Source organism: Helicoverpa armigera, chromosome 31 (genome assembly GCF_030705265.1).
Source record: "Helicoverpa armigera isolate CAAS_96S chromosome 31, ASM3070526v1, whole genome shotgun sequence".
Lineage (NCBI taxonomy): Eukaryota > Metazoa > Arthropoda > Insecta > Lepidoptera > Noctuidae > Helicoverpa > Helicoverpa armigera.
Window position 1 is genome coordinate 3952584 of NC_087150.1, and position 12255 is coordinate 3964838.

The 12255-nt window shown below is 42.6% G+C and overlaps 1 protein-coding gene and 1 long non-coding RNA gene across 2 annotated transcripts in view; one reads left to right on the forward strand and one right to left on the reverse strand.

Annotated features, from left to right (window-relative positions):
* The window catches only part of LOC135119229 (uncharacterized), a 150814-nt gene that overhangs the window by 93258 nt on the left and 45301 nt on the right, over window positions 1-12255 (reverse strand). The window lies entirely within an intron of this gene.
* LOC110381639 (uncharacterized) overlaps window positions 595-12255 on the forward strand; it is a 49458-nt gene continuing 37797 nt past the window's right edge. Inside the window, exon 1 of the mRNA XM_064043245.1 lies at window positions 595-1136. Within this exon, the coding sequence (XP_063899315.1) occupies window positions 932-1136 (205 nt within the window). The 5' untranslated portion in view covers window positions 595-931. The remainder of the gene's footprint in view (window positions 1137-12255) is intronic.

Genomic DNA, 12255 nt, shown 5'->3' on the forward strand with positions numbered 1-12255 from the left:
CCTGATAAATGCTACACTGAAAACCGCATCAAAATCGGTTCTGTCGAACGTGAGCTACAGATCAAGCTAAGAAATTCCTGTTTTGTCGAAGTCGGTTACAAAGCTGTTACCCGGTTTCGAGAGAACTACTTCCTGCACCGGGATAGAAACTAGCCCTGCCAGATTAAGTAAGCGTGGAACCTGGTTCAAAATTAGCGCGAAACCCCTTTCCACTTATTTTGCCAAAGAGCTTGCTACCTATATTGTTAATCTTGGTATCCTAAATCTATAATTAATCCGTTACTAAATCTACCTGAAAGATTTAGAAGTCAGATTCTTGTTTTAATCAAGGCGAGTCCATAAAATAAAATAAATATTTCTGTCATGATGATGATGATGATTTTTGTCCAGAATCCAGATAATTTAGTTATGCTACTGAAAAATAGATGTCGCTAAAAGCGGAAATGTCGCTCGAGCGACCTCTGTTGTTGAATTTTTCAATTATTAAAATGTGACTCAATTAGTTCTGCTACTTGCCACTAGATGTAGTTAATTTAAGTTTCTAAAACCAGATGAACACTGCTTTGGTTGATATGGCAACATTATGCTATTTAGCGCCCTCTAGCAGGCAATATGGCTAAACTCCCCTTTTGTCTCGTTCAATCCAATATGGCGGCAAACGGTGTATGAAAGGTGCGGAATGTTTTGATTCAAAAGGAACAATAAAAAAATCGTATGAAAAAAAAAAACTGTAACGAAACGCGAAAAAAAATACGCAATGGCCGGTGAATTAACGTGGTTTACGTGCTGTTAACATTAAATAATCGATCTCGAAGTAATTTGTGTTGAAACTAATGTGTTTATGAATTGAATAATATTTTTTTTTGATGTTACGATTTGTGTCTGCTAATGTGCTCGCTTGTGTTAATATGTGATAGATTACACGCTAGATATGTCTACCGACCCTGATAAAGGTACGGGATGCCCGATTGAGAGTGATAAAAGTGTGGCGACGGAATTGAAAGAGTGCGGTGATACAAACTGTGGAATTAGTAATGACTGCAAAGAAAAAAAGAAGGAACACCGTTCCGTACGCTTTCCCGGCGATGATCTTATGGTCACAGAGTACTTCGAGCCTGCAAACCCTTGGAACGATGGTAAGTCCGACCTCTTTGCTACAACCTCCCCGAAAAACTCACGTATTTTTTTTACACATATCCCATCTTATTTTCGCTAATTAATGCTATTTAATTGGTTTAAACACTACACATGATCTTCTAAATGTCCTAAAACGACAATAATAACGATTTGCAAGGGTTTAAGATAGTTTTTTTCATGTTTACTTTTCTTGTTCAGTATAATTTCATTGCTATGTAAATATGGTACTTGATAGCAATTGAGATAATTGCCACAATATACAATGCATGACAGGTTTTCCTGGTACAAGAGTTTTAGCATAAAATATAATATAAACAATAGTGGTCAGCTGTTTAGTACTATGAATAAATTTCATATGTATACAACCTTTTTGTGTTGTTAAAGAGACTATCTTTCTACCCATAGTTTTTTGGGATCTCACTACTGTTTATCATCATCTGCCTAGCCTTTTGCCATCTATGTTGGGGTCAGCTTCCAGTCTAACCTGATGCAGCTGAGTACCAGTGTTTTACAAGGAGCGATTGCCTATCTGACCTACTCAACCCAGTTACCAGGGCAACCCATTACCACCTAGTAAGACTGGTTGTCAGACTTTCTGGCTTCTGTCTACTCCTTGATGGATTTAGATAAAACCAAGAAACTCCATACATACATACCCAGACAAAAATTCACTCAACTAATGTATTTCAGTTTTGACTTCCCTATTTCAAGTCAAGGAAACCAATGAAGGTGCTAATACCACTTGAACATGCATGGTGATTACCGCTCATTCTTTCTCTAAAAATTCCTGGATATTGTTGTAGAAATACAAAAAAGGCTGATGATGAGATCCAGAGGTAACAACCTCACAAACGTTAGTTCTTTATAATTTTGCTACAGCGGTTTATATTTATCAGTGCGGTAACTTAATGTGAACCATTACTTGATGTAAAGCAGCAAAGTCAGCTGCATCTAGTTAGGCTGGAAGCCAACCCGAACATAGTACAATAGTAGTCAAAAAGCTGGGCAGGCCGCTGGGAAGAAGAAAAAGGAGGTTCGCAATTCTAAGGTAAAAAGACCTTAGAATTGCGAACCTCCTTTTAGGGAACCTCCCATCTCATCTCTTAGACACTGCTTGCCTATAAGGCCCATATTCCTTCTTACAGGGAGTTCAGAAGCCAGTAAGTCAGACAACTAGTCTTACCTACGAATATAGCGTTGCCCAAGTAACTGGGTTGAGGACGCAACATAGGCAGTCAACAGACTCAGCTGCATCCCATTATACTGGAAGCTGACTTCAACATAGTAGGGAAAAGGCTATGCTGATGATGATCTATTAAACGGTACTACTAAATAATAGCCAAGAGCATCAAAACAAAAAATACTAATTACATAACATTATTATCTACATATACTTAACATAGAGTGTTTGTCTATCTTGCACATCTGATAGGCATATGAAGCACTATATTATGTACACCACTTTGTACATAGAGAGTGTAAACTTAAAATTACTCTGAATTACTGGGTATCATCCTAGGCTGGGCAGATCCTAGCCTTTTCCCAACTATGTTTGGGTTGTCTTCCAGTTTAACCGGATGCAGCTGAGTACCAGGAGCTACTGTCTATCTGACCTCCTTACCCAGGTATCCAAGCAACCATCAGATTTACCCATAATAACTGTCAAAAATGTTCAAATGGCCTCCAAAACCTGGAGTATCTCACCAACAATCACACATACTCTAAAATGTTGATAAATATCATTATAATTTGGGGGGCTGGAAGCCGACCCCAACATGATTGGGAAAAGGCTCGGAGGATGATGATCATTATAATTTAGTAATACTGCTAAACGCTCTAACTTCTTATAGCTGTGCCCTATAGGGTCCAAATTGATTCTAGACTATAAAATGTACCACCTGTATAACATATGGAATGATAATAAAGACTTGAGTAAGTATCTAAGAATTCTGAAAAAATACACTTTTGAATAGGTAAGTGAATTGACCAAATTCAATTTGGACACGCAATTTTGAAACAGTTAAAATAGACACCCTTGACTTGACTAATACGGACACTAAATTAACATTTACAAAGCTGTCATGTGAACCGGTTTTATCTAGATTTGATGTTAGTCACAACTAATTTGAAGTCTAGACTATCTAGACACAAAGTAGAGTACATAATACAGTCCTTCATATGCCTATCAGCTGTGAGAGACAGACAAACACTTTATGACAAGACGTAGTGGCCTAGTGGGTAAAGAACCAACCTCTCAAGTATGAGAGCGGGTTCGATTCCAGCTGAAGCTAGTACCAATGCAACTTTTCTATGTTTGTATGTATTTTCTACGTTTATCTTGGACACCATTGACAGTGCTTCGAAGGGTATGATAAACTGTAGGTCCCGGCTGTCATTGAACATCTTTGACAGTCGTTATGGGTAATCAGAAGCCAGTATGTCTGACAATCTGACTACCTGGGTACAGAGTTGCCCGGGTAACTGGGTTGAGGATATCAGATAGGCAGTCGCTCCTTGTGGCACACTGGTACTCAGCTGCATCCAGTTAGACTGGAAGGCGACCCCAACACAGTTGGGAAAAGGCTAGACTTATTTTATTTTAAGCAGTGTTCTAATTAATACTAAACAGTTACTGTCAAATGCATGATAGATATATTTGCATAAATTATTAATATGGTTATGTTTTTTATATATAAAAGTGAGACAATGATGTCAGTTCGCTAAGTGATGACTAAAATTTGTGTATTTTAAGACACAGGAAACTCTGAGTAAGTTGAAATGAGATCATGAATGACGACATGTCATCATCTGCCTAGCCTTTTCCCAAATATGTTGAGGTCGGCTTCCAGTCTGTTTACTCACTGGAAAAATAAACACTCGATTCTGCCTTTACTAATATTAGAAAGAGGATTTTCTTGTATGTCTCTAACCGATCACGGGACTACAGAGTCCCGGATTTTTGGAAAGCAAACGTGGGGCCGAAGCCAACACGCTGAAGCCCTTTTGAGACAACTTTAATGAAATGGCACAAAACCGACGATTATTCCTGTATACACTATAGAAATGTACCCAAGGACAATCCCCGGTTCTGTGCTAAACTATTGCTAACTATGGATGAAAACTACTTGGGCTATTGTGATGGGATGCTAATGGACTAGGAATGGGGAAACTACGGGAACTAAGGCACCTGCCGAAAGAGGATTTTTATTATTATTGTTTGTAATGGATAAACTCAAAAACGAGTAGGCAGATTTGGAAAATTCTTTCACTTGTGGGAGCTGCATTATTCCCGAGTACATAAGTTATGTTTTATCCCGGTACCGGCTGTAGTTCCTACAGAATGCCAGTGAAACCTCAGACTTCGCTGGCAATATGCTGAAAGCTCATGAATATCCATGATAATTAGACAGTGGCAATTTTTTCAAATGATGTAGGCAGGTATTACTGTTGCCGCAATAATAAAGTTGAAGAGCTTGTTTATTTGTTTACTTGAACGCGCTAATATCAAGAACTAATTGCCCAATTTGAAAAATATATTTTAACTTTAGATAGCCCATTTACTGTTGAACGCTATAGGCTACTTTTTATGCGGGTGCGTAAAGTAGTTCCCACGAGACGCGGGTGAAACCGCGGTTGAAGCTAGTAAAGTATGAAACATATGGCTAGTACCTATCTACCAAGCATCTTGTACCTGATTATCTAGATACACTTGCGTGCCAATAATTCTCTTCTAAAAGGATGCAATGTATCATAATTATTATTTAAATTATTGTGTACTGTTCCCACTTGTGTGCACTAGTTTTGTTATACGGATTCATCTGCAAGGAAATAATTTCATGAATTATTTCGTTTTGTATAAACTGCTACGCGCTTCGGGATAAAACAGTAGCCGATAGCCTGCCTAGATAAATGGGCTATCTAACATTCAAAGATTTTTACAAATTGGTGTTGCAAAGCAAAGACACAAACAAACCAACTCTGCAGCTTTAATATTAGTATACAAAGATGCGTTCCCGAGAAATAGGGACAAAGTGATCCTGCCTTCGTTCCTTGGATCCCATACCAAAAATCGCTTCTAAAATCTTTCAACCATTTATGAGTTACGATGCGACAAACAGTCTAAACAAATCATGTTCAACTCTCCATAACACACCTTAATATTTGTCAGGTGTGTTAAACTATAAATTTCTACAAAGTATCTACCGCCTAACGTGGTACAATAATAAAAAACAACATTAGGCCGGTTGCCAAAAACATTATCAGTAGAATACAGGAAAATACCTATTTAGTGATATCAAAACAATAATAATAACATGAGGTTTATCTTAAAATTTTCCATGTGGTATCATTCATCACATTTTTTAACGACGTCGAAAATCATCAAATGATCCCTCCCGCTGTGGGTTAGCAGCGGTGAGGGAGTGTCAGACTCTTACTGACTAAAAACCGTCGTGTTCCGTCGTAGGCCGTCGCCTTTTATGTACCACGGCCGCGGTAGCTTTTTCGAACAATCCCACAGCCCCGGCAGGCCTTGGCCCTGCTGGGGGTATCTAATCCCACTGAACCGAAAGGAATCGTGGTAGCCTTGTGGGTGAAGAACCAACCAGAAAAGTTGTCAACCAGTCTTACGGGTAGTCTGGGTAACCGGGTTGAGGAGTTCAGATAGGCAGCTGCTCCATGTGGCATTCTAGTACTCAGCTGCATCCAGTTAGACTGGAAGCCGTCCCCAACATAGTTGAGAAAAGGCTCGGGAGATGATGATGATGAGGATTCCGTACCCAAAGGGTGAAACAAGACCCTATTATTGTCTTTCATAGGGTATTGGGTTGCCCGGGTAACCAGGTTGAGGAGTTTAGATAGTCAGTCGCTCCATGTGGTACACTGGTACTCAGCTGCATCCCGTTAGACTGGAAGCCGACACCAACAGTTGGGAAAAGGCTAGGCAGATGATTATCTAAATCAGATGCCAAAAAGTCTGGAAAATTTAGGCGTGTTTGTTTTCATTCATAATACAGTAGATAACATAGGAATTATATATTATCTGATAATTTTTATCGAAACCGGTAGATAGGTGTTTCTCACATGATAGTTATTTTGGTTATTTTTATATAAAGTTTATCTTACTTATTTCTCATGGGGAATTCACACCAAACATATGCGTAGATTATATATTTCTATCATAAGAAGTCGGATCGATTATGGGTGTTATTTGTATGATTCTGCTGCAAAGACACATGGTTATAAATTGGATAAAGTGCAAAATCAGGCCCTAAGAGTTGTAGGGGGCTTCATTAGGAGCTCACCAATACATGTGATGGAAAGCGAATTGCACATACCACCACTGTTTTTGAGGAGGCAATATCTCTGCTATAAGCATATCCTGAAGTCTCGATCATGGACAAATAGTTTAAATATTAATATAATTTCAGAATTAAGTTCTTTAATAAATAATAGTTACTGGGTAAATAAAAAGAAACCGTTGCTAGCATCTACGCTTAATGAATTAAGTCAACTGAAAATTGTTTCCTCAGATGTTCTCAAAATGTTTACTCTGGATGTGTGGGTGTCAACCATACAAACTAAAGGAGTTATTAGATCTGATCTAGAATATATAAAACAATCGAAAGAATGTTATGACCCTAATCTATTGGTAAATGAAGTCGTAGCAGAATTAAGTAGTAAATATAAAGATTTTGATAAAATTTTCACGGATGGATCAAAAAATGTTAATGGTGGTGGGGCAGCTTTTTTTCATACTAATTTAGATTTCAAAGCTAGTTTTAGAATTGATGCAAGTGTTAGTATAATGACGCTGGAACTCATTGCAATATACAAGGCAGTAGCTTATGCTTTCAATCAAAATTTTTACAAAACAGTTATCTTTACCGACAGCAAAAGTGCTTTACAGCATGTAGCTCGATGCGCCTCTGGTTGCAGAGGTGCATCGATAGCTTACGACATACTTAGAATTATTAGCATTATTAATAAAGACGAAATCAGAATTATATTGCAATGGGTTCCAGCACACATAGGTTTAAGAGGCAACGAGGAGGCTGATCGGCTGGCGAAATTAGCGATTAACGCAGAGAATAACATTTCTTACTTACCTGATTACTGGGAATATGTTTCTAAAATAAAGAAGTCTTGTTATGAGAAATGGAAAAATCATTTCAACGAGATTTCGAACCAAAAAGGTATATGGTACAAAATTATTCAGAGCGAACCTCCTCGTGCGCCCTGGTTTGATGACACTGATTTGAGTAGGAGTTTTATCAAAATAGCTTTAAGATTGCGTTCTGGGCACTTTCCATCAGCAAAATTTGCTTTTCTAATGCGAAAGGCAACATCTCCAAACTGCGAAGTTTGCAACACAATAGAAGACGTGCAACATCATCATCATCATCATCCTAGCGTTGTCCCGGTTGCCCTTCCGGGCCCGGGGTCCGCTTTCCTGCTTCTTCTCCTCCACTTCGCTCGGTCTTCGGCATCCCTGGTGGTTAGTCTATTGGCACGCATGTCATCCCTTACGACGTCAAGCCAGCATTTCCTGGGTCTACCCAGTCTGCCCCGGCCGGGCGGAGGCGCCATGGCTAGACATTTGTTCCCCACGTAAGTGGCCGGTTTCCGTAAAACGTGTCCGTACCAGCGTAAGCGACACTCTTGCAGTTTGTCTGCAATGTCACGGACATGAAGGCTGCCGCGGATGCGCGAGTTCCTAACGCGGTCCTTCCGCGTAACTCCACACATCCAGCGCAGCATTTTCATCTCCGTGACCCGCAGCTCCTGCTTGTGCCGCTCAAGCACAGGCCACGCTTCACTGCCATACAAAAGGACAGGCCTAATGATGGATTTATAGACCTGTCCCTTCAGCTTAACCGGCATTTTAGGGTCACAAATGACACCAGACACCTCACGCCACTTGGCCCATGCCGCCGAAATTCGTGCCCTGACGTCGCAATCGATGCCACCAGACGCGTGAAGGACAGATCCCAAGTACCTGACCTGGTCCGTCTGCTCGACCATATTACCGTCTATGCAGACGGAGGTGGGATCTGTCGAGTTGCAGGCCACGTACTCAGTCTTCCCCACATGCAGCTGCAAACCGCCGTTCTCGAGTGACTCCTTCCACATGTTAACACGTTGCACCAACCGTCCCTTGTCCGCGTCTGCCAGCGCGATGTCGTCAGCATACATGAGCAACCACGGGCTGCTCATGCGCATCTCGGATGCTTTCGGACAATGAGTCCAGTATCACGCTGAACAGAAACGGGCTAAGGACGGAGCCCTGGTGTACTCCAACGGTAACAGGGAAGGGTGTAGTGTCACCAACAGCGGTCCGAACCACTGAATCGGAATCCCGGTACATGTCTCGGATAATGTCAACATAGACTTCTGGCACCCCTTTGGACCGCAGCGCCCACGGGATCATCATGCGAGGAACACAGTCGAAGGCCTTCTGCATGTCCAGAAAAGGAAATGCAGAGGTGTGTTCTTCGCCCTGTATTTCTCCATCACGATCCTTAGGGCGAAAACAGGGTCCATGGTTCCATGACCAGGGCGGAAGCCATACTGACAATCCGAAACAATGCACTCCTGCCGGAGCCGAGAGTCAACGATCCGCTCAAAGAGCTTCATGGTGTGGGACATGACCTTTATACCGCGATAGTTTCCACACTCCTGCACAGACCCCTTGCCCTTAAAGACTGGAGTGATGACACTCCGTCTCCATTGGTTCGGGATCCGGCCGGTGTCCCATACGCGGTTAAATAGGTTTGTTAGGATGCCCACCCCACGAGGCCCCATAGCTTTCCATACTTCGATGGGGACTCCATCGGCTCCGACAGCTTTCCGATTTTTCATGCGGCGAAGAGCCAACTGGACTTCGTCAGGCGTTATCGGTGGCACCAGTCCTTGATTCGGAGGGAGGTCCGGTGGCTGCACTTCTCTGTGCTGCTTATTCAGCAGCTCGTGGAAATAAGAGCGCCATCTCTCCTTCACCGCGAGGTCCTCGCATAACAGGTTGCCGTCAGGATCTTTGACACAGCGGCACTTGGAGATGTCCTGTGCCGCTTTAATCCTGGAACGAGCCAACTTATAAATGAGCTTTTGCCCCTCAGACGTTTCCAACCTATCATATAGTGGCTGTAAGTGGTTACGTCTGGCTCTGGCTACAGCTCGTTTTGTGGCTCGTTTTGCAAGCCTGTAAGCGTCGCGATCTTCGGGAGAGTTGGACGCTTGCCACTTCAGAAAAAGTGCTTCACCCTAGTCTCCCTCTGGACTGTGTCGTCCCACCACCAAGTTTCCTTGTCACACTTGCGTCCACCCTTAGACATTCCCAGCACCGCCTTCGCCGCCTCCGTGACAGATGCCTGAATCCTGTCCCAGTGTTTTTGGACAAGTTCGCCTTCGGCTCCGTCGCACTTGTCGCCGATAGCCGAGGCGAGCATGTGGGACTTGTTTTCATCAAGCATCCACCACCTGATTTGGCGTTGGAAGTGCTCCGGACGTTTGTCTTTGGGCTTCACACAGAGATCCATGACAAGGAGACGGTGTTGCGCAGTGAGACTCTCACCGGGTATGACCTTGCAGTTGGCTACTTTGCTGATGTGATGCCTTCTAGTGAGTAGGAAGTCGATTTGGGTCGCGTTTCTCCCGCTCCTGTAGGTGATCAAATGGTCAGGTTTCTTTTTGAAAAACGTGTTCACAACGGCCAGGTCGGCTGCGGCACACGTCCGGAGAATCTCTTCCCCTTCCGTGTTCCGGTTACCGTATCCCAAGCCTCCGTGAACCCGTTCAAAATCCACCCCCAACTCACCCACATGACCGTTCAAATCGCCCCCCAAAACGATGTCCTGCGACAACGGGATGCCACTAAGCACATCACCGAGTTTATTCCAGAACGAAATCTTGTCAGCATCGCTACAACCGGCCTGTGGTGCGTATGCACTTATCAAGTGGGTTTGAACCCCCTCGATAAGCACCTTGACTACCATAAGTCGGTCGCTAAGGCGTTTCACCTCCAAGATATCGTCGTGCAATCCCTCGGCTAGCACTATAGCTACCCCGTTCTCCCCACCAGGTGCACCCGTATAGATCAGCTTGTAGCCATTCCCAATGTACCGGGATCTGCTGCCTTTCCACCGAGTCTCCTGCAGGAACGCCACGGCCACCCTCCGCCTGATGAGTACGTCGGCCAGCTCCCTCGCGCGTCCAGTCAACGTGCCAATGTTCCACGTTGCGAAGCGGATCTTCTTTTTGGTAGGGGCTCGCTTCTTTGCCCGTGCCCGCCCGTGGCACGGTAGCCCTTGCCCACTTGCCACAGGAGTCGGGCGAAGCTCCTGCGCGCCGTTATGCGGCGGCGCCCTATCCGTGACCCTTTTCCTATTTTTGCTTCCCATTGATGTGGCTATAATGTGGCCTTTACGGAAGCGACTGCCGTCTGACCTCCCAACCCCGAAGGGAAAGCCTGCGCCAGAGCCTCGTTCGTTTTCCAGCAGGTGTACCGACTAGCAGGTGAGGTTGGCTTGGGCCCGATGATCTTGGTGGGCCCCATACACCCCTCTTGGTGGGCCCCATACACCCGGTGCAACATATGCTGATGGAATGTGCTAAGAACAAAAACGAAAGAGATTCATTGATTAGGGATTTTAATTTAAATGTTTTTGATCTAGGGCTCGTTTTCACTATTTTAGCGAATCCTAAATCAAAAGTTGCAAAAAGATTGTGTGGTCTAGTACAACATGTTACTTAATAACAGATTCCTAGATTAATTAAAGGTAGTTCAATTTATAATCCAATTTGTAGTTCAAGTTGTAAGTAGTGTATAAGATAGATTATAAGTTTATCTGTGTAATAGTAGCGATAAGGTACAATGGGGTTGGCGTATCCTTGTGGATAAAAACCCCTTATAATTTTAAAGAATAAAAAAAAAAAAAAAAAAAATCTTACTTATTTTTATTGGTCGGGTATTTGTAGAATTTTTTGTGGCTAGTACAGGTGTTCCTAAATTCCGAACCCCTTTTTTTTGAGGTGGGAAATCATCACATGACCTCTCCATCTGTGGGCCCAGTGGATGTAGGGCTGCGGGATTGTACGAAAAAGTTACCGCGGCGCTGGTACATAAAGGGCTTAAGAAGGAACATGATGGGTTTTAGTCAATAAGAGTCTGACACTCCCACAGCGGGAGGGGTCATTTGATGATAACCTATAAAAAAAGCGTTCGGGTCTTTTACTGTCTACCAGCTGTTTTCCCGGAGGATCTTCTTTCTGTAGTCGGATAAAATATAGCCTATGTTCTTTGAGGACAGTCTAGCTTTCCAACAGCGAAAAAAAAACAAATTGGTCAAGTAACGTCGGAGCCTATTCGTATCAAACATAAATCTTTCCTATTTAAATAAATCCTATTCCTATTAAATAGATCCTTAGTCTGCCCGTGACCATGGATGCTGTAAAGGATCCGAAACGTCGGGATTAAATAATATAATATAACCGCGATAAAATCCGTAAAAGTAGTTTTATTTAAATGTCTAATATTCGCGTAAGTGTCAGAAATCAATACAAATCTTTCCTCTTTATAAAGTGTAGAATAGATTCTGTTGACTGATTGGGAAGCTATATTATCCCCGATCAACATAGGCTATATTCTATCCCGGTACGGGCAGTAGTTCCCACGGGACGCGGGTGAAACCGCGACAAGCCAGTTCATAATAATCACTACAAAATCGGTGTGTGTTGCCAAAAAACACGTCTAGGTGAGAAAACATAGGAAAATACCGGGTTTGTGTGTTCTAAATATATACACAAACACATTAAATAATATTATTCATAAAGCTAATTCTGTATTGCGTTCGTTTTGAGGGAAAGCGACGTTTCTCGCGGTAGGTGCTTGGATGGGTGACCGAACTTTTGAATCGTTATGTTATACCACAGATTACTAGTTATACTTTAAATCTGAAAGTAACTCTGTCTGTTTGTCGTGCTTTCAAGTAACTACTGAAGCGATTTAAATGTAATTCGGTACTTATATATAGTCTAGAAGCTATGAAAGGACATAGGCTACTTTTTATCCGGGTGTGCGGAGAAGTCCCCATACGATGTGGGTAAAACACCTGGTGGCAA